The following is a 24,262-nucleotide window of genomic DNA, read 5'->3' as shown; positions in this document are numbered from 1 at the left end:
GGGGGAGGAAATGCTAAACATAAAAAAAAAAAAATCATCGCACCATCCTAAAACAGATGTTATCAAAAAATTTAAATTACGACATTTTGCTATACAAAACAAACCTAGACGAATTGGACATTTCCCTTGGTTTGCTACGCTCCTCCAAGCAAATTCTGAGGTGGTTCCTTTATCAAAGGCACAACCAATCACCTGCCATGTTCTGAAGCATACTTATGTATTTCACGTGTGCGTATATTTGAGCTACTGATTTTGTATTGCGATGACGATTCATATATCATTCTGATATGTTCGTGTATAGCTAAACCACAACTATTGTTAGCATATAACGAACACTCACAACTCCCAAATGTGGAAACAGAACTCCAAATACCCCGTATTAACTAGATGAATTAAAACACAACTGACCTACCATTAATATAAAACAGGAAAAACATAGCAATTACTATAGAATAAAATCAAAACAAACTTTACTTACCAACAAAAGCCTCTGGCAATCATGATGTAAGCAAAAATCAAATGAATCCAATACCACAAGTTAAATAAACTCAGCACGTCCACCTCCACCAGCAGAGGGCACCATTAGATACAACATATCTATCTACACAACCAACTCAAACAAATTAGGCCATAGTGACGGCACACATCACAACAGCATTACGTCACAGGTCAAAGCAGACAGGTGGAATCTAACACTTCTGTTGACTCTCTTGGAGCCTTTAGACGTGTTTGGAGCTACAAAAACAGTTTGCAACATTTTTTGTGTTGTACCTCAGTGAATGAAAACTGTTGTACTTGACATTAAGAAAGAGTACATTTTGCCAATTCCAATAATTATTTCGCACTGTTTCCGATCGCCCAAGTACCTCAAAGATGTTGCTTTTCAACATCTTACTGTTGACCATGAACTCACTTTTAAGGATGCTATAGCAAATGCTTATATCAATAACATAGACAGCACACAGGCTGCCGTCAAACAATCTCTGCATGGAATAAGGCAGTGCAAACTTTTTACAGTTACCTGTTGGACTTTGTTTAAAGGAAACAAAACCAACACTGAACGAAACAGGTTTACTTCACTCATTAAACAGATGCATAAACAGTGAAACTTTTGCTGTTCTGCCTCTGATAGACCAGTCCACAGTATCTTCTGCAACACAAAAATTGTCATCAGAAACGGAACAGGCTATACCAGCGGTATCAGCAACAACAGTATCTACTACACCTCCAGAAGCTTTAGAAACCACCTGTACCTTGAGCAAAAGAAAAGTGTGTCCACCAGGCCATCTGAAGGACTTTTTATTCAAGACAGGCAGCAACCAAACAACGAGGTGAGCAGTATGAGGGATTCGAAAGACATCATTAGCTATATTATATCAAAATGTCCAGGGTCTAATTAGTAAGATTGCTGAACTTGATGTGCTTTTGAGGGATAAATTAAAGGATATTTTAGTTTTATGTATAAGTGAGCACTGGCTAAAAGAAAACCAAGCTTGTACAGCCAGAATAACAGGATTCAAAATGCTCAGTAGCTCTTGTAGTGAGAATTTTAAAGGGGGAGGAACATGTATATACGTGAAGCAAGGAATTGAATGCAAAGAAATTAAAATCAGTAAGATAAGACACATTGATAAAGAGTTTGAATACAGTATGTGCAAACTTATAGAACCCAAAATAATTATCGTGTGCATATACCATTCCCCATCAGGGAACTTTATGACATTTTTAGACAGTGTTTAAAGACTTTTTAGTCAATTAAGACATTTTACAGAGAGCATTACTGTACTTGGTGATTTCGATGTCAACTTTAAACTGAATTGTCAAAAAGTATCAGCCGGCCAGTGTGGCCGAGCGGTTCTAGGCGCTACAGTCTGGAACCACGAGACCGCTACCGTCACAGGTTCGAATCCTGCCTCGGGCATGGTGTATGTGATGTCTTTAGGTTAGTTAGGTTTAAGTAGTTCTACGTTCTAGGGTACTTATGACCTCAGCAGTTAAGTCCCATAGTGCTCAGAGCCATTTGAACCATTTTTTTGGTCAACAAGTATCAAAACTAAATTTGTTATATTCACAAGATTTAGCACCATCTGTCCATGAATGCACTAGATATGGAAAACACTCTGAAACAATAATAGATAAAATATATTTTGACTTGCAAAAGCTAGATCATATTATTGAAGTAACTGACACAGGGTTCTTGGACCACAAAGTAATAAAACTCTCTATAAATAATGTACTGGGCACAAATTCTAGAATACATCAGAAATATATCTACAGAAGATGTATCAATGAGGACAGTATTAGGGTTCTTAATTATTTATTAAAAAACTCAGACTGGGATTTAGACAAACTCTACAACGTGGATATGAAATTTCAGTCATAAGCTAAGTAAATCAGCCAGGCTAAATCCAGCTCTGAAACAGAATGTCACCTAAGAATTTCAAATGTCGCTCCCATCTTTATATATCTACGAAAGTATCTGCCTTTTCAAATCTCACCCCCAATTTTCTTCTTTAAATAGTGAGTGCCATGACTACCCAACAAGACACAGGAATGATTTCCACAAAGAAACACACAACCAGTGCTCTTCCCTTAAGCATCAAAAAGATAGAAAAGTTTTACATTTTTAAAAATGAGCTTAAAAATGTTAAGAGAATGTTTTTACACAGTACATGGATTTTCAGAACATAGTGAGTGGTCAATGATAATGATAATTCTTATTTGAACAAATGTATGTACACACCATAATTAATTAATTATTGTTTGTTCTGTTATTCTGTACTATAGAGGTCAATGATGATAAGTCATATCTGAAAAACAAATGTATGTTTGTTTTGTTATTCTCTACTATTTGCTGCAAAATATATATATTCTTATGGTTTCATTGTTTGCTTTTTGTTTATTCGCAACTCATTCTCACCATGAGCAGCAATTACATTAAATGCCTTACGATATGACTTGTTTCCGTATATTTCACCAGTTACGAAGTTGTGGTTATGTTGGGACTAACAGCAGAGCTGACATTAATTACCTTCCTTGTCACGAACATTTGACTAGTTTTCCCCGAATATGTCAAGAACTACACGATTGTTGCTAGAATAGGTCTAATAGCACAACTTAAATTGAGTGGAACAAATTGCAGTTAAATTAATATTGTTTGTCGGCTTGTTTGTGCCTCTTTCTTACTAAGGCGTAACGATTTAGGAGGTTATGGTATACTAAACTGAGAATCTATTGCTTTGAAACACGTCGTCTCACCTGTGTCCAGCGTCCTTTGATCTGTCGTTTGGTGTGCAGTACCAACAGATGATACACCTCCTTTCTTTCCTGTCATACCTAACGCTGACCACTGGAACTACTGAACGAAATACGGAAGTATGTCATTGGTCCTGATGCAGCCTCCCCCATTGTTTATACAGGAATATGAAAACATCAGTATCGCAAAGGCAGGTGAAGCAGTTGTTTTTAGAAAGCTGGCTCCAGTTGTCACGGCATGGCTTGAAGGGAGTTGGCGTACAGATTTAAATACGATGACTGTAAACACAACTTACCGGCTGCGCTTCTAGAGTTGATTCGGTGTTTCCCATACTGTACGCGACTGTTATAGCCTGCGGCAGGTGCGAAAAGGTCACGGCTATCCCTTTAGCAACCGTCGATGCACAAGCAGATTAAAAATTATCGGTAGAATACTGTGTTACTCGGCAAGGCGAAGTAGTTATCCGACTAATATGTCTACCAATAGTTAGGAACTGTTATAGTAACCACACGAACGACCGTATCACCGCACTCAGACAGAAGCGTAACTGTACAAATGCCAGTTCTAATGAGGTTTCACGGGAAAGCCCCGTCACGCAGTGTTGCCAATGCCTACCACTTAAATTATCCGCCCAGCATCGAAAAACTACCCGATTTTACCACAAAATACCCTCCATTTCAAAAATAGTTGCAGAAGTGCTTACATACAAGCAAAATGACCATATAATAAATGGAAAATAAACAACTGAACATTTTACTTCCTTAAAACACCGCTTCTCATCATTCATCCCCTCGGTTCGAAAGAAACACATCTTTCTTCGTCTTCTATCCCCTCTTTTACAGCCTTCAGTGCTGCTATTGTCCCAGTTCTCACTTTTACCTAAGAGCCGTTTTCAAATTTTTTATGGTACTAGACACTCGTTCCACCGACGCATTGGAAAAGGTAAGACAGAGGAGAAGCAAGATTACTTTTGGAAATTTGGGTAATTTGGACTTTTTGCTGCACATTTCATATAAAAACTTTCTTCCAGTATACAGTAAAAAGTTTAGATACATCTAATCCAAGCTTATCATGATCCAGCGTAACATGTATTATTATTATTATTATTATATAAAATTCTGTAAGACTTTCGAGTGCAAAGAATAAAAAGGATGCATTCTGACAATAATGGACAATGTAAATGAAAAAGGACTGTTCAGTTGTCTTCTTTTATCGGTACACTCTTTCTCTCTTGTCTTTGGTGCGAGAAGTCGGACATTTTGGCGAGTGCTGCTGAATTTGATAATATATTAGTTTCATTGTAATATTCATTTTTATTTGTAAGAGGTGATTACTATCTCATGTCCGCTTCCTTTAAATACCTGCATTTCAAGTAATTTTCAGCACAACAATTGCAGCCGCCGCTGCAGCATAGACGCCATTACGTGGTAATCTAAGTTTATAAAATTAGCGGAAGCGAAGAATTCGCCCACGTAAATTATAATAATCATTATTTCCACAGCCGACAAACGTGGCAGCAAAAGAGGTAGTTTTAAGATTTTCATTTTCAGTTCAACAGCCTAGATCCAGAGCCATGACTCGAACTACAATGCATTATAAAAAAGTGGTAAGACATATTCTCTTGCACGTGTGTGGGCAAATGCAAATAATAATCAAAGGTCGCATGCTTGAGGAGAAACGTTTAGCCGAGACAAAATATAAAAAAGAAGTTTATTTCATTTTTCACCTTAAATGTAACGTGTTTCAATATCAGAGTGTCTTACAGTTATTAATGTGATTAATAATTTTACTCAAGATTAACTTTTACTAAACAACCAATTTCCGTAAAAGCATTTTCATTTAAATTCAAAAATCAAAACCAAAAACCAAATTATCAATTATTTTGAGAAAAGCCCGCCACATTATGACAACAAAATAAAATGAAATATTTTATTATATTTCCAGTCATTTAACAACGTTGTCTGTGTAATGTGAGAAAATGAAAGCTACTTAAATCCACGGCAATTTTCTACATATGTAAACCAAACAGTTAAGTATTTCTAAATATTTTTTGTAAGATTCCATGTTTATAAATAGCATATCTTAACACCACTTCTTAAAATTTGCAGGTATATTGCAACAGGTGATTCTTCCTCAACTATTTCTATCAATGCCTACCTTGGACACTCTACAGTGCACAGTGTCATCAAAGAAGTTTGCCAAGCAATAATTAATATTATGATGACTGAAGCAATGCCCATGTCAAGTGGAAAAGACAGGAAGTAAATTACAGAACAAATCTGGCAGATGTACCACTGATGGAAAACATGTACAAACTGTGGCACCACCAGAGAGTAGTTTACAGATCTATAGTTATACACAAACATTTTTGCTAGCACTGATAGATGCACAGTACACGTTCACTGTGAAACGTCCCCTTAGAACAATTTATACAAGACTGTGCTTAAACTGACACACAATGTTTTTAGCGCAACGCAATCTGACTATCAAAGATCCCTGCAAAAGAATGGCCCTGAGTAACTTTAACCTATACGTTTCACAAATCACTTACCTCACAAAAATCTTCGTTACTCGAACTACTGCAATACAGCGAGCGCCACTACTGCCAGCTAAATAAAAGATTCAAACTACAGAAGGCACTAACTACTGATAGGGATAGTTAGCAAATGAAAGATATTAATAGAGAACAAACAATGTATTTACCTTAATAGTCATAATATATATATATAGCAGTTCATGACAAATTACAAAACTCCGCCATCTCTCTCCCCACATCCACCACTGCTGGCGGCTCACCTCCAACTGCGCAACGCTACGCGCTGTTCACATCCAGCTGCCGCTGCCCAACACTACAATGGCAGACAACAATGCAAACTAGCCACAGACTGCACACAGCACAGCCAGTGATTTTCATATAGAGCGCTACATAACTTTGCCAATAAGAAAACATAAACAGCCTACTTACAACTGCAGTGGACGTAGGATCCTATGGCAAAAACAATGATGGAGGTATCTTTGCACATTCAAATATAGGTAAAGTACTGGAAGCAAACTGAAAATCCCCAAGGAGAAAAATCTGCCAGGAACTGACATGTGAGCACCACATGTAGTTGTAGGGGACAGGTCCTTCCTCTTAATAGTTATCTCCTACATCCACTCCTTAAATCTCAAACAAGAAACAATACTGAGAAAAGAAATTTCAATGCTTAGCGTCCCAGAGTAAGGAGCCTCTGCCTGTTGCCTCACTGCTTCGATTAAGACTTCATCATTCATTATTCAAATCAACCAAAGGAATAACAAAAACAAACAATTTATAACAAAACTGTAACAAATAACAAAACAATAACAAGGAACAAATAACAAAGACAGATAATAACAACTGATAACCACTAAAACAATGATCTAATACAAGCGAAACAAAGTATGCATGACAAAACAAAATAGAGAGGGTTACAGTATCGCCATGTATGAGGATGAAGTAGCTTGGGGGTCAACAATGGACAGATAACATTGACCATCAAAACTTTCTTCATGAATAACCTGGATGGTGACATGATGTGACATGACATCATAGAATGGCTGGTGTGGATGCCACCATTTGAAATGTATTACAGAATGTTTTGATGGGACGGGATATGATGGCCAGTCTTCATTGGCTGTAGCCATTCTAGCAGATGAATTAAAGCATCAGTTGGTACATTCATTGTAATTCTGCTAAATATTGCTGCCTTTCTTTCTTTGAAGATCAGAACCTTCCAACATACTAGATATTTACATATGTGTCAAGAAAATTACTTAATGAGAAGCTACCCAAATGTTGTGTAAGTATGTTGTCCTTGATGGCTAGTGTTCACGAGAGACAGAGGATCGTCGCTAATGCCACAGGGATGTGTGATAGGACCGCTCTTGCTCTCTGTATACATAAAGGATCTGACAAATAGGTTGGGCAGAAATCTGCGTCTGTTTGCTGATGACATTGTCTTGTATGAGAAATTACCATCAGTAGATGGCTATAGTAGGACAGGGGACGAGTTAAAGAAAATTTCTGTTTGGTGTGATGACTGGTAGCTTGTTCTAAATGTAGAGTACGGTAAGTTAATGTGGATGTGTAGGAAAAATAATCCTGCAATGGTCAAACAGAGTATTAGAGATGTGCTTCTTGACACAGTCATGCCAATTAAATACCTATGCATAGCGCTCCAAAGCAATATGAAATGGAATGAACTCGTAAGGATAATATTAGGAAAGCGAATGGTCAACTTTGCTTTATTGCGAGAGTTTTATGGAAGTGTAGCGCATCTATGATGGAGACCAAATATAAAATACTTTTACACCCCAGTCTTTAGTACTGATAAAGTGTTTGGGATGCCCATCAGGTCAAATAATAGGAAGACACTGGAGAAATTTAGTGGCGTCCTGCTAGATTTGTTACTAGTGGTTAGAACAACATGCAGTTGTTATGGATATGGTTCATGAACTCCAATTTGAATCTGTGGAGAGAAGATGACTTCCTTTTCATAAAACACTGTTGAGACAGTTTACAGTTCAGGCATTTGCAGCAGGATGCAGAAAGATTTTCCTGCCACCAATGTACATTTCGCATAAGGACCATGAATACAAGATAGCAGAAACCAGGATTGGTATGGACGTGTTTAGACCATCATTTTACCATCGCTTTATTTGCAAGTGGAACAAGAAGGGAAATGACTAGTAGTGGTGCATGGTGTAAGGTAACAGGGGATAATATGGAACTCTTTCAAGTAATTTAAAATTTAAAGCATAGCAGCAGAGATAATATGCTGGGCAAAATAGACCGGAAAATACTTGTTGTGTGTTTTGATGGGCGTTGTAGTTCTGTTGCATAGTGTTTTGGTTTTCTTTTAATTGCCACGAATTATATGAGTGTGGTGATAATTTGTAAAATTATATAATGTATTTAGATTTAAGTATTTATATATTATAAAATATTGTAAACGAATTGTGGCCATGTTTAGCGATTAATTTGACTACTGTGGTGTCATGTGACCCAACTCAGGACTGTGGATATGAGCGGGAAAATCGGGGTCTTTGGTCGTTGGACCGTTGTGGTGGAGAGTTTGGAGCGGCAAAATGCCGCGAGTGCAAGCATGGACGCCAGGGAATGCGAAGGAACAACGTGAGAGTGTATGGGTGTGAGACAAACAGTGTACGAATTGCACCGATTATTATTTGTGAACTTAAAAATTCATGGCCACAACGTTAAAGTGTTTCTTTTGAATAAATAAGTTTCAATCTGAACGTGTATAGTTCAATTCACTGCTCTTCAAAAGCCAGCCAATATCAGACTCAATAATAGGGGCGCAAATGCAACCGTTTACTACCAACCCCCTTTACAGATGAGCCACGTGAAAAATAGGTAGTAAACGAGCCCGAGTTAAGTTGCAATTGGGGGCTCAGCTGGGATAGGACTTTCTTCCATATTCCATAGTATTTCGGAATCGAATGTCCGTCTGATGTTAGGCTTTTGAACAGTCAGTGTGGGGGCTCTGAGCTAAATCGGTGCATTCGCAGTACCGGAGTGTTTGTGCTGGACAAGATACGCGCTGCCCCGTGGTTACGCCGATATAAGGCCACCACGATTGTGAAGCAGTCAGTTACACAGTCTGATGAGTCGACCACGTGTTGCCGCGGTTAAAACCGCCGTGCTTGCCGTGTCCACGTGTTGCCGCGGGTAAAACCGCCGTGCTTGCCGTGTCCACGTGTTGCCGCGGGTAAAACAGTCGTCCGTGCCGCGATACGTGCTGCCGCGAGAAGAAACCGTCGTCCGTGCCACGTCCATGTGTTGCTACGGGTAAAGCAGGCGAAGCTGTATCCACGTGCTGCCGACGATCAACGCCGTCGTCCGTGCCACCGACCAACACGACTACATGCTGCCAGGGGCCTACGCAACGTGTTCTCGCTCCTGGTTGAGTTTGCTGTGTGTCCACGCCGCCGATTACGATTCATTGCATAGCTGTGCTGCGGAGCTCACTGCAGACGTCGCGTCACACGAGGATATAAAAGATAAGTACAGCCAGCAGCTACATTGCAAAATTGTGTCCTTTCATTAGCCATGGCCGATGAGACGCGTGAATCTCAAAGTGAAGGCGAATCAGTGGATGTTAGGAGTACCTGTAGTAGCCCTAGCATGCCAAAAGAAATAGGCTGGATACCAGGAAGTGACCTCAGCACATTTTTTGTAAAACTTACTAGTAAATTAGGAGAAATAGACTCGAAAATAGGGAATATAAAAACTGCAATAGTTGCAGAAATGGATTCGAAAATAGGGGATATGGAATTAAGGCTTAGTGATAAAATAAAGATAGTGAGTGAAAAATTTGATCAGCTAGATCTCAAATTCACTCAAATTACAGATAAAGTTGAAAACACAGTTAAAATTGTTGAGGGAATTATCGAGAGAGTAGATGAGGTTGAAAGAGGCCTAGTAGCCAAGGTGGACACTGTGCAAAGTAATCTTGTGGGGCAGATTCAGGTACAGGAACAGAAATGCACATTATTTCAAAGACAAACAGAGGCAGACATTGAATCCATTAAGATAGGAGTGCTGGATTGCCATAAGGGAATTACTGACAATAAGAAGGAATTAGAAGGGGAAATAAATGTCTTGAGGGAAACAGTTAATACTCTGGCAGCAGGGAATCGAAATTTATTGTTGGGATACCCTCTGGGGCATGGATTTCAGTCAAAACCTTTTAATGGGGAGAATAAATACCATGCAGTTGACTTTGTAGCAGCATGTAAGGATAACTTTGTGACAGGGATGAGTGAGCAGGCAAAAATTAAATATGTTAAGAGGCAGTTGGAAGGAGGAGCTCAAACATGGGCAAACCAAAATGATGATAAATTTTGTGATTTTAAAACCTTCGAAAACCTGTTCTTGAACAAATACTGGGGCCAAGCAAAACAATTAAGATTGCAAAACAATTTTTTGAATGGATCCAGTTACAAGAGTGGAAAGGAAAGTATGAGAGAGTTCTGTGTTAGAGAACTGAATAAATTAAATCATCTGGATAGGCCACTAGGCGTATTAACAGAAATATCTACACTCAAGAGAAGATTACCAGAGCATTTGCAATGGGATTTGATTCACAGTGCAACAGATTCAGTGGAAGAATTTCTTAATTTTGTGGATAATATGGACAGGGCATTGTGTTACAGACCAAAATACATGGAACATAGGGAGAGTGAAAGGTATCATGAAAGGGGAATCAGTATTAATTATGAATACAGTAATAACCATAACAGGTGGAGAGAAGATAGAAGTGATCAGAATAATCAGGATAGAGATTGGAGAAGCAAGCCACAAAGGTATAACAGAAATTTTGGAGGGAGAAGAGACAATTTTGATCAGATGAGGAGTGATAGAGAAGGTATGAGAGTAGGAATGCCGGATGCAAATGGACAGGGTAGGCAATCAAAAAACTAATTGATGCCTCACTTAAGGTCCGCAGGGGGGCTGGTAATTATGTGAACAGGGCCAGACAAGGACATGATGGGATAAGTAATAAAGTTAGCAAGGAAAATAGGGAAATTGGGATATGTCATATGGATGCTGTCTTAGGAAATGAAAATCTATGGGGGGTTTTAACAATTATAGAAATACAGATAAAAGGTATAAGAGGAAAAAAGGGAACAAGGCTAATATCAGCAATGAACAGTGTGAGTTTTACATTGATGACATGTTTAAAAGGGAAGAGAAATTACAAGCAGAGGAGGACAATATTGGTTTGTGTGCAGCAAAATTCATTGAAAGATCAGAGACAGAGGTAGTTTCATCAAAAGGGGGAACAGAAGTGGATATGGAATTAAGCGGCAATGTTCACAGTAATAATGGGTGTGATGAATGGGTAGAGATGTCTATTGGAAATAGTAGTATGGAGAATTGTGGAAAAGGTGAGGAGAGGGTTATTCAGTGTGATGTAAAGGCTAATATGAGTGGTGTATTTGACAATGTGGAAAATGCTGGTAAATTACCTGCTGATAAGGTTACTGTGCTTGTGGGTGCAGGTGTTAACTGTGGTAGTGATAATGACTTCAGTGTGGATATGGAAATGCGTAATGATATGGAGAATGTTGCTGTAGGTTGCCCAGAAGATAAAATTGAAACCTATGTTTTCTTAACTGATGATGCAAGCCTCAAAGATGTTAATTGTCGATGGTTAGAAGAGGAGGAGGCTGATTATGATTTGAGTGATTGGGTGTCCTATGCAAAATTACATAAAGCTTTGATGCCTGAAGAATGGGGTAAAATAAAATTTAAAATTGCCAGAAAATTGGAAGAATTAAGTGAAGAAGAGAATGTGGAGTTTGCTATTAAGGATCTGTTTGAAGGGGATACTGATGTATGTTTTGGAGAAAGACCTAAAGATATTTGCATTATGCAAGAGGAAAGCAGGAGTGAAGTAGAAAGAGATTTATTACAGGAATCAGGGCTGAACAGAGTAGAAATAGAGGTGATACAGCCAATAATTGATATCAGTGTGGGAGGAGTTGCAGATATAGCATTATTAGACTCTGGCTCAAGTTTATCTGCAATCTCTGAATCTTTCTGGCAGCAAATTAAAGGTTTAGGATTAATAGAATTACCAGTTACAGCAGTCAAAATAAAGACAGCAACTGGGACATGTAGCAAGCCCATCAGCAGGGAAGTATTACTGGAATTTAATAGTAATGAGTATTGTTTTGATATTAGTTGCTTTGTGGTGAAGGGTTTGGCATTGAATGTAATTTTGGGTATGGACTTCTTGTACAAGTATGACTGTAGCATTTTTGTAAAGGACAGAGTGGTAGAATTTGATGCTGGTGGAAATAGACGAAGAATAAAATTTAAAGGGGAATTAAAAGGAGGTGAGACAATTACTCATTTACAAAGGATAGAAGAGGTAGGTGATGAGATGTACACTGAACAGCAGATACATGACAAAGTAAATGAAATGGGACATTTAAATGAGGAACAAAAGATGCAGCTTACAGGTTTATTGTGTAAGCATAAGCATGTGTTCTCTGACAGACCTGGAAAATTCGTAGATTTCAGTTATGTTTTGAGGGTATTGCCACATGAAGTGATAAGGGCCAAACCTTATCCTATAGCAATAGCTAATAGAGAGACTGTAAGGGCAAGGATACAGATAATGTTGAAGTGGGGCATACTGGAAATGGGGAGGAGTGAGTATTGTAATCCAATAGTAGTGGTGAAAAAGAGGGATGGTTCTATAAGAATAGTATTGGATGCAAGAAAGCTAAATAAAATAATAGTCAAAGAAAATGATTAGCCAGAGAACATGGATGAGCTGTTGCAAAAATTTTATAATGTTAAAATCCTGTCAAGTGTTGATTTGACTTCAGGGTTCTGGCAGGTGCAATTGGCTGAAGAGAGCAGAAAGTACACTGCTTTCTTATTTGAGGGCAGGACTTATATGTTTACAGTTGTGCCATTTGGTTTATCAATATTTTAGCAGTTTTTGTAAGGGCTTTAAGTCATGTATTGGGTGATGAACTAATGAGAAAATTGACAGTGTACGTAGATGACATTTTGATTATAAGTAGCAATTGGCAAGAGCACTGTCAGCTGTTGGAGGATGTACTCAAGGCTATATCTAAAGGGGGGTTGACCCTTAAGTTAAGTAAGTGTGAATTTTTTCAAGCAACATTACTATTTCTCGGTCATCAGTTAACTCCTGATGGCATTCTGCCCAATAAAGAGAAAATCAAGGCTATTGTTGACTGCAAGGTGCCAACGAACAGGAAACAATTGAAATCATTTATAGGACTATGTTCATTCTATAGGAAGTACATAAGTGATTATAGCCTGAATTCACCTAACTTATGTAGACTATTAAAGAAAAGTGTAACCTGGTGCTGGACATCTGAGTGTGACCGGGAATTTAAAGCCATCAAGAATAGCTTAAAATACAGCAAAATTTAGTTCTATGCAGATTTGTCTTTGCCTTTCTGTATTGGGGCAGACAGCTCAGATTATGGGATAGGGGCAGTGCTATTTCAGGAGATGGTAGTAGATGGGAAGACCGAGCACAGGACAATCGCTTTTGCAAGCAGAATGCTGTCCAAACATGAATTAATGTATGGTATCTAAGAGAAGGAACTTTTAGCCATAGATTTTAGATTTCAGAAGTTCAGGATATATGTGGAAGGTAGGAAAGTGATTGTTTACACAGACCATAAGGCTCTGAGCTATTTGCAAGAATGTAAGCTGTTAAATAATGGACTCATGAGATGGGCCATGTTTTTGCAGCAGTTTAACTATGAGATAAGATATATTAAGGGCACAGACAACAATGTGGCTGATGCCTTATCAAGATTATCTTTCATTGGAGAAGAACATGAAGCGAATGGAGACGAGAAAGAACTACAGATATTGTATATGAAAGGAGTGGGTGGAGAGAAGGAAATCAGATCCATCTGTAAGGACATGAGGAGACTTCAGAATGGGGACCAAACCTTGAAGTATATCAAAACAAACTTTGGAAGTAAAGAACATGAAAAAATAGCTAAATATTATAGAATTTATAAGGGTATTTTATTTAGACGAAGAAATTTGGACAAAGAGGAGTGGAAGGTATGTTTTCCAGATGAGCATGTGGAAAAATTAATAAATTACATCCACCTTAGCCATGGGCATTATGGGGCTCAAAAATGTTTCGAAATACTGCAGGACTATGTTAGTTTTAACAACATGGCCAGGAGAGTGAAGAGACAGTTGGCTTCTTGTGATAAATGTCAAAAAATGAAGTGTAATACTATTGCAGTACAAGGAGAGATGCAGAATATTGTTCCTAAAAGAAATGGTGAACTGGTGGCTATCGATTTATTTGGGAGGCTGCCAACAGGTCGAGGGGGTGTAAAGTATGTTCTTTTAGCTGTTGATGTATTCTCAAAGTTTGTAAGGCAGTATCCACTGAAAAAGGCCACTAGCCAGAATATAATTAACAAGCTAGAGAAAGATTACTTTGTGAATGTTATAAAACCAGAGAATGTTCTGTCTGATAATGGAGCACAATTTGTATCTAGTGTGTGGGGGAAGTTTATGCAAAGATCTGGGATGAAGCATATAAGGATTTCAGTGTATCACCCTGCGGGAAACCATGCTGAGAGGTATATGAGGGAGCTGGGTAGGCTATGTAGGACATATTGCAGTAAAAAGCATAGTACTTGGGCAGAATATATAACTGTGTTTGAGTATCTTATGAACACAGTGAAGAGTTGTGCAACAGGATTCTCACCCTATGAGCTCATGAAAGATATCAAGCCAGACAATCTAATAGCAGAACACATAGATTTTCCTCCATCTCAAGACTTGACAAGTCAAGAGAAGATGCAGATGGCCAGACAGCAAATGTTAAAGAAAGGACATGAGAGACAGAGGAGGCATGGAGAAAGGTATAAGACAACAATGTTCAAGGAGGGAGATAAGGTGCTGGTGAGGAACAAGAAAAAAACCCAGTGACATTGATGGCGAAATCAAAAAGTTATTTGAATTATACCACGGACCCTTTGAGATAACGGGTTGTCCACACCCTAATGCATATAGGTTGGTATATCCCGTGTCCAAAAAGCCATTTGGACTGAGAAATGTTACGGAGTTGAAAAAATATGTGGTAAAAGAATAAAGGTTAAGGAAGTGAGATTCCCATGTACACTATTGTCGAGTTAAAAAAAATTATTGGGGGCTATGTATACGTATATTTATAATTGGAGTATTATTTGTGTTACTGTGTATGTTGCGATGCCATTGTTGGTGGTCAACAAACTTCATTATACTGTATGTATTTGCAATAAGGGAATTTGTTGTCCAATGGATTTGCACAACTGGTGTGGGTGTGATAGAAACCTTGTTGAAAGTTATACGGGAACTGAAACCTACTGTACATATAATCTATTTTTGTATAAATGTGTGGAGAATATAGGAGGGAGGAAATCTGCAAATAGTTTGTTAAAAAATATATATAGTTGAGAATTTATTAAAATTTCTAATGTATCTGTGGCACCTGGAGTTGATACTGGTGCATGGGGGTAGGATTGTTGCTGGGACAGTCATGTAGGGCAGTCACTAAACATGCAAATTGTAGAGGCATATGGGAAATAATTAACTTGCTTATTATAAGATGTTCTAGAGGGAAGTGAGGGAAAGAACACTAATGGCTAAGTGGATGCTTGTAAAAGTTTATGACCTTGGTGAGTTTGTTTGCCATTTATGATTGAATCTAGATAGCCATGGAAATGTCATAAAAGAATGGGTTTCAAGATATTGCCAAATATTATGTGAAAATTTATATAGGAATTCATTAAAAAAATTGAGTGTATTTATGTACAGTGATATAGCTGTATGGATGCTTAAAATAAAAAAATAAGAATCTGCATCTGGGAATAAATTCTCTTGGTGCGGGGGGTAGAAGTGTCGGAGCTCCTGATCTGGGAACATTTGAAGGGTGAAATAGAATATATTTAACTATGCCATGTTTGTGTTTGATTTTTGTGCATGTTCGTCATTTGTACAAACCTCAATAAGAACTGATCAGTGAAAACAGGATGTTCTGGGGAGGATTTTGATAGCCTGATTCCTGGGAAATGTGGGTCTGCATGTCTAGGCAAGATTCATGAGGATTTGGTTAAATTTTGATAGGATAGCTTGGCTAATGAGAGGAAGCACAGTGCTGCTGGCTGACAAGTTTGGAAAGACTGTATTCCAATGCAAAAACCTGTGAACACAAGGATCTGGTTACGACAACTTCGTTCAACTTACAGAAACAATTGTATAAACAGTGGAAGTGTTAATGTGCAGTGAGTGTGCAACCTACATATAGACTAGCATGGACATTTATTTTGCCTGCCGAATCAGACTCAATAGGAGACTATCTAATTGTATATTTGAGTTGGATACATTGCTGGATTATGTATGTATGTTTTCTGATCACAGTACTTATACTGATTAACTCACCACTATAACACTGTTCTACATGTTTTGGCGCCATTATAGTTCTAATTAAAATGTTTAATATATAAAGTAATATGGGTTCACTTCATTTGGTGCTACTTCATGTTGCCACTACTAAGGTAATGTCTCCATGAAGTGGGGGTATGTAAGGTAACAGGGGATAATATGGAACTCTTTCAAGTAATTTAAAATTTAAAGCACAGCAGCAGAGATAATATGCTGGGCAAAATAGACCGGAAAATACTTGTTGTGTGTTTTGATGGGCGTTGTAGTTCTGCTGCATAGTGTTTTGGTTTTCTTTTAATTGCCACGAACTATATGAGTGTGGTGATAATTTGTAAAATTATATAATGTATTAAGATTTAAGTATTTATATATTATAAAATATTGTAAACGAATTGTGGCCATGTTTAGCGATTAATTTGACTACTGTGGTGTCATGTGACCCAACTCAGGATTGTGGATATGAGCGGGAAAATCGGGGTGTTTGATCGTTGGCCGTTGTGGTGGCGAGTTTGGAGCGGCAAAATGCCGCGAGTGCAAGCATGGACGCCAGGGTATGCGGAGGAACAAAGATAAGTGTATGGGTGTGAGACAAACAGTGTACGAATTGCACCGATTATTATTTGTGAACTTAAAAATTCATGGCCACATCGTTAAAGTGTTTCTTTTGAATAAATAAGTTTCAATCTGAACGTGTATAGTTCAATTCACTGCTCTTCAAAAGCCAGCCAATATCAGACTCAATAATAGGGGCGCAAATGCAACTGTTTACTACCAACCCCCTTTACAGATGAGCCACGTGAAAAATAGGTAGTAAATGAGCCCGAGTTAAGTTGCAATGGTACCCTCGACTCTCCGCCATACACAATACAGTGGCTTGCAGAGGATGTATACAGATGTGGACAAGTATTCTGCTTGAGTGAAGTAAGTTATAATTTATAGGAAAAATTACAAATCGGTGGGAGAAAAGTAAACTTCTTGCTTCGCACTGAAAATAATTGAAACAGTGAGGAAAGGCGGCAGCAGGAACCTTCTGTACCAACACCAGAACACATTTTGTCTGCATAAGTACTTTAATTGAAGACTTTCTTGTTTGGAAAAGATGCCTCCTAAAATAACTAGCTTGTAAACTTTCTTTTATACTTTATAGACAGGTTTTAAGTTACCTTCGAATTCTTTTCCACATAATGTTGGCAGTTATTTACATTGAAGATATATTACTGGGAATGTTGTGGTTAACATTATCTTAGTTAACTACAGAAGAAATCAGAAGAATAATAGAGCAAAACAAAAATAACATTCTGTCTGGAACGAAACGAACAAGAAAAATAATGAATAAACTTACGAAACAACTTGGCTCTCGACATGAAAGCAGATAAGGGAGGAATAAAAAATAATAATACCCTAAAATATGTAGAAGACAACAACATACTAAACTGAACCAGGAACCCAACACAAAAATACCAGAAAAACACAGACACCTCTTAAAAAAAGTCTCACATGTCACAAAAGAGAAAGTGAAATGGAAATTTATAAAAAAAAGAAAAAACAGTACAGCACTAAAGAGCTTACCAAAGATCTACATCAAGGATATAAATATATGTCCAGTTGGAAATTTCAGAGGTGTACCTATGTACATATCACATAGCTGGCAAAATTTCCACATACCTACAGAAACATTGTAATGCATAAACAGTAGAAGCATACACAACTGTGAAGAACTGATAGAAGAGACTCATCAACATATCTACAGCACCCATACTCACATCATTTGATGTCACATCCATGTACACCTACATCCCCACCACAGAAACCTTCAACACCACCATAAATCAAAAACATCATGGAGCAAAGCTGTTTCTCATTTGACAACCAGTTCCACTCACATCAAGATGGGCTTCCCTCATGGTCACCAGTCATCAGACCCATAGCCAACAACTTTCTTAATCAAACTGAGAACACAGTATTTCAATCCATAGTAAACCAATACAAAATAAGGTAGTATATCGGCATCACTATGTAAATGACAGCATATGCCTTTTAGATGACATACTTAGTCTCATCCAACAGTTCCAGAATGACATAGACACAATCCAACTGTAAATAAAATGCACCATAAAAATAGCAAATTACAAAATGTTAAATTTCCTTGACCTCACACTACACAGAGACAACAACCAACACCATGATCCATATTTATGAAACTCACCATCATCGGTAATCTATACACAAAACCTCAAACCACCCAATTATGCACAAAGAAACTAGTTTCCAATACATGCTGCACTAACTGAATAAAACTCCACACAGTGAAGACAGCTATTAAAATGAACTACAGATAATCAGACAAATAGCTGTGGACAACAGAAACAATATATATGTTATAGACAAACTGAATCATAAAATTAAAACAAAAATGAGAGGGACACATGTACACAAAAGCAGACATATCAACACCAGCATAAAAAACACAGACACACACACCATAAACACGCACAACACAAGCATCCACACACACAAACTCAAATAAACTAGAAACATGTACAATAATCAACAAATGGTACACTCTCATCAACAATAACAAGGCAGTCTGCAGGATATACACATATTCAAAAAACAAGGATTAAAATAGGCTACAGAACAAATAACTGAATGCATTGTTACAGCCCCTCGAGCTCAGGTGTTGTAATATGTCAGAACGACCAATAGGTATGGTTTGGGAGAGAGGGATGACTCATGTCGAAGTGTGCGAGGCAACACAGGCAAGTGTGTCTCTGACTTTGTTACATCGAAGACACACAGCTGGCCTTGCGCTGAACTCAATGATGGCGCCACACAGCGTGCACAGAAGGCGCAAGCTGCAGTGTCGGCATCCAGTTGCCCAGTCTTGCAGATGTAGCGATCCTACTCGTGCCATGGCTAAGAGTATGCTGCTTGTGTTAAATGTGCAGTTCACACTCTGGCCCCAGCCCTGTGAACAGCAGCATGCAGGCCACTCGGTGGTTACCCAGAGAATGGGAGTTAGCAGCCCTCTCGCTCCTCGTGCCAGTGTAGCTCCAAGCTGCAAAGCGCCCCGTCACAGCAATGATGCGTCCATGCAGCAGAGGTTGCAGGCAACTTCATCAGACTGGTTGGCTGTAGATATCCTTCACCCAATGGTCGTCGTGGTCGGCATGCAACTTCGTCGTTCCATTCGGTTCTAGACGCGAACAAAATGGTGACACGACCACCTGTTTTGAGCCTTCTGGCTCACTTATTTGTATGTCTTTTCACTACATGTCTGACATAGTTCCACCAGTGGGCACAAGTGGAGTGCCCTTTGATAATTACAACGTCAGATTTCCTCAGCCCATTTTGGCCCCTACATAGAGGCCAGTAGGAGCTGTTGTAACTGCAACATGTGGGTTCTTCACAGCATGACAGTGCCCTGTCCTGCCCTGATTGCTTGACATTTGTATACAGTGTCCGCCGGGCCATGCCTTCTAACCTGTGAGAGACATTGTGAACCTGCCTCACAGAATCTTTGGAAAATACCAACATTGTCCATGCCTGCCATCCAGTGTGCCAATCGGTCCCTTAACTTCTCCCTTACAGCCATAGCTGCTCGAAATTTACAAGAATTCCCCAAACCCACGCTTGTACTTATTTGTGGCGCAGCATACCTCATCCCTACTGAGAAGGTTCGTCCCGAGTCTTTAACATCAGGATCCCACTCGACTATATTAACTCTAATAATCTACACATTGAGGACAACCTCCAAAATTCACCATACAGGGTTTCCACTCACATTTTTTTTTACTAGTATGTATCCTTTATTATACCATCATATGCTAATTAAAACCTTAAAACTAATTGCTCCTACAACCAATCCCAGTCAACCATTCTACTGGTAACTGTACCTATTTCCTGCAGGTGTTTTATTAAATGGCCTGAGGACATCCAACACCAACATAGAAAATGGACTGGACGCCTCTGGTAACCTTTCCAATGCACTTTCTGATGCGGAATATGGGCCCTCTGCACGTGTGGCATACAGTCCGTAACATACTGTTCCGCGTCACTCTTCCTGTCTCTCCATCAAAACTGCTCACCTGCCATGACGTGACAGCATATGGTCGTGAGCTTGCTGCAAAGCTTACTTCCAAAAACCCTCTGGAACCACCACACATGGTCCACACCTCGTCGTACTACACAACGAATCCTCATGCTTAACGAAATGCGTCTGTGACTTAAATGCCTGGCACACCTTATCCCTTGCCTGTGCCTGCTGCCACTCTTCAACGCTCTTCCCTAGCGTACTTGACATTGCTACCAATGGCTTAACGGATCCGCATTTGTGTGTGATCTCTCCGGGATATGGATTACCTCATACTCTAATTCACTATACTTAAATGTCCACCGAGTTAATCTACTAGATGGATCATACAACCTAAGCAATCATTTCAATGAGGCATGACCCGTCACGGACTTAAACTTCCTACAGTACGGATAACACCAAAAATATGTAATACAATATATGACCACCAACATCTCTTTCTCAGTTGCTGAGTAATTACGCTCCACTTTGTTTAACTGCCTTGATGCGTAAGCTACAGCATGTTCCTGACCATCTACCATCTGTCCCAAAACACAACCGACTGCCTCATTTGAAGCATCACACGAAAGGATAAACTCTTTCTCAAAATCCGGGAAAACCAATGTTGGATCTCAAACTAACATTTCTTTCAATTTTTCGAATGCTTCCTGACTGTCTTGCGACAAAGTCTTTCATAAACCGTCTATAACAATTACAAAGACCAATGAACGTCTGTACCAGCTTAGTTGTTTGTGGGATCGGATAATTTTGAACTGCATCTATAAGATGAGGATTGGTATGTACATTAAGCTCACTAATCACTTGCCTCAGATAGTTTACTTGGGTTTGTACAAAATGACACTTGTCCATACTGAACGTCAAGCGTGTCGATCGTAGTCTACTAAAGACAATCTCCAAACTCTCACATGCTCTGGTAAATCCATTGAATAGACAGTTATGTCACGGAGATAGACTAGACAAGGTTTTGGCGTTTATCCTCTCAATACCCCAACCAACAATGGATGAAAAGTTTCCGGTGCGTTCTTTAGTCCAAATGATGTGTATTTATAATGAAAATGTCCTGCTGGGACGGTAAACGCTGTTTTCGGCCTATTTCAGGCGCAACCTCCAATTGCTGGTATCCTCTCCTGAGGTCCATAGTTGTAAAGAACCGACACTGACCCAGATTATTCAGAGTCTTCATGATATTTGGAGTTGAATAAGCATTCAAACTGGTTCACGCATTCAGATATCTGCATTCACAGCAAACTCTGTATTTCCTTGTCCCATCCACCAACTTTTTTGACATGATGACAATATTTGCGCTCTAGGGACTATCATTCCATTCTACGAACCCATCCCATAGTTGTTGTTCAATAAATTCTTCTACCAATGATTGCTGTTTGGTATGGCTTCTTATAAATTGGTGTGCTATCCCCTGTTGGTATGTGATGTTGCATCAGTGGGGTTGCTGACATCCTTCCGTTCACATAAAATAAATCACTGAATCTCAACAACAAGTTCTCCATGGCCATTCGATCACTGCCCTTCAAATGACTTACTTTGCACATCGACAGTTTGCTTGTGGCTTTCCTCTAGGCTCGATCTATCGAAGTCGTCATCTTCCAAGACTTCCAGAGTGGCTATTATTTAACACTTAGACAGAGTCACCTCCCCTCCACCAAATGCACACTGGCCGGAATCACCTGTTTCCTTTTAATGTCACTCACATGAGCTAAGCTCCTGCAGACAAAACAACGTGAACTACCCAACTCTTCATTGCTTAAGAGCGGTTCAACCATGTATGTTTCCCCCAGCAAACTGGTATCCACTTAAACCCACACTATCTTTCCATACCTGCTATTAATTTATCTTGCTGATTGATCTTTACCGAAAACGTACACAGTTTAGTTGCTCTCACGTCCATGATAGGTGAACCTTGCGCGATTTTCTCAGTCGCAACTGTTTCCCTCAGTTGAAACAAAGCCCCTCTGACTTCCACTGTGCATTGAAAAATATCAATCATAGCATGATGTTTGTCGAGAAAGTCTAGCCTGAGAATTACTGATTAACCTTTGTCTATGCATGGCAACACATCTACGCATTCGCTGAACTTAGTTTTCTCCCTTAAAAATCCAGTACTGGCACACCCAGTCATTCCACCCTATTATCGCCATGTAACCTAAATCGTGATGGCCTCACAAGGTCCAGACTGATATCGGACACATTCACACCCCTAAGCCCACCAAGATAATTTCGTCTGTGCAGTAATTTGTGCCATGTTATGGTCTATTAAGTATAACGTAAATTATTTTCCAACCAGATTTATAGCTGTATTCATGAATCCTACTACAGCGTCTGTACTGATCATGGCTCAAACTGACACCTTACAGAAGTGTCAGAACTTATTCAATAGTAGCAGGTTGACCTATGAGATCGAATGTCTCCAATTTTAGAATCGTTTCGTGGTACACAATATATGCTTTGGCGTTCCCTGCCAAACGCATATTAGCAACATACAGGGTTACTTCATCTGACCACGTATGTACTGCCGCAGAATCCACAATATCCTTAATGAAAACTGCCATGTGTTCCGTTGTCTTGCTCGAGAAGGGATTAATAAGTGCAACCACTGTCCAGTCATACAGAACACAAGGCACTCTCAATCCAGACTTACTTTCCCGAGACTCTGATTGCAACTGATCATGGCTGTCCTTACGAGTCTCTAACTTCCAAATAAGTTCGATATTTCTCTCCTTCATGCTATCAAACTACTCTGTTAAGGCTTGCACTTGTGAGTTAGCCACGCAGGGTAACCTCGCTGTCTGTGGCGTCTTGTCCCAGTCTGCGTGGCTCCCCCCGTCGGAGGTTCGAGTCCTCCCTCGGGCATGGGTGTGTGTTTTGTCCACAGCGTAAAAAATGGTTCAAATGCCTCTGAGCACTATGGGTCTTAACTTCTGAGGTCATCAGTCCCCTAGAACTTAGAACTACTTAAACCTAACTAACCTAAGGACACCACACACATCCATGCCTGAGGCAGGATTCGAACCTGCGACCGTAGCCACAGCGTAAGTTAGTTTAAGTTAGATTAAGTAGTGTTTAAGCTCAGGGACCGATGACCTAAGCAGTTTGGTCCCATTAGGCCTTACCACAAATTTACAAAATAAATTACTTGTGAGTTAAAGCAGCAACTGCATCTGCGGTAGAACACGTGTTTCCACCATTTTGTGTACTCTACTTCCACCTTAATGCAATCGATTTTTTAAAAACAAAACAAAGCACAAACTCCCATTCAACTCTACACAAAAAATGTAAACACAAATTATTTCTCCAGCGAATCATCGCCCATCTCAGTACAACTATTTGACAGATGACCAGTACACCTACATACAGAACAAACAGCTGCTACAGCTCTGGTACATGGCACCTCGTGCCCAGACAAATTGCAAAAATAGACACCATAGACACGTCACTGGCAGTAAATTATCACGTCCACCATTACTTTTAAGCAAAGACGAGTCCACAGGTTCCTGTGGCTTCACAAAAGTATCTTTAAACATCTTGCACCTTAGCTCACACAATTAACTCTGACTAAAGCTGGGTTTACACTAGGAAGTCTCTTGCAGAAGTTATTGCTGCAAGTTATTGCTAGTCGCTTGCAGCTGTGTTTATACAGCAGCGCAAGAACTAAGCAACATTCTTCCGCAAGTTCTTTGGCAAGACATTTGCGTCAACTACTTGCTGATACTGTTTACATATGCTTTCAGTACCACTACGAGTGTCAGCCGAAGTGTAAAATGACAAGTAGGCGGGTGAGATATGCTGCAGCTCTTGTAATTGTAATGCAAAACGTGAAAAAGAAAAGTATTTGGGCTAGAGGGTAGATAATGATAAGATCGCAAAATGGTGCCTGTAATAACCTTTTGCAAGAACTTAG

The 24,262-nt window shown here is 39.2% G+C and overlaps 1 protein-coding gene across 2 annotated transcripts in view; it reads right to left on the bottom strand.

Annotated features, from left to right (window-relative positions):
• The window catches only part of LOC126106640 (speckle-type POZ protein-like), a 100,333-nt gene extending 96,492 nt beyond the window's left edge, over positions 1-3,841 (bottom strand). Inside the window, exon 1 of one of the 2 annotated variants that reach the window (XM_049912994.1) lies at positions 3,552-3,841. In XM_049912994.1, the coding sequence (XP_049768951.1) occupies positions 3,552-3,587 (36 nt within the window). In that variant the 5' untranslated portion in view covers positions 3,588-3,841. Of the gene's footprint in view, positions 1-3,258; positions 3,526-3,551 lie in introns of those variants that run through there. The other variant, XM_049912995.1, reaches the window with a different exon arrangement.
• Between the last annotated feature and the right edge of the window lie 20,421 nt (positions 3,842-24,262).

Source organism: Schistocerca cancellata, chromosome 10 (genome assembly GCF_023864275.1).
Source record: "Schistocerca cancellata isolate TAMUIC-IGC-003103 chromosome 10, iqSchCanc2.1, whole genome shotgun sequence".
In the NCBI taxonomy this organism is placed as follows: Eukaryota; Metazoa; Arthropoda; class Insecta; order Orthoptera; family Acrididae; genus Schistocerca; species Schistocerca cancellata.
This window is presented reverse-complemented; position numbering and strand designations above follow the sequence as displayed.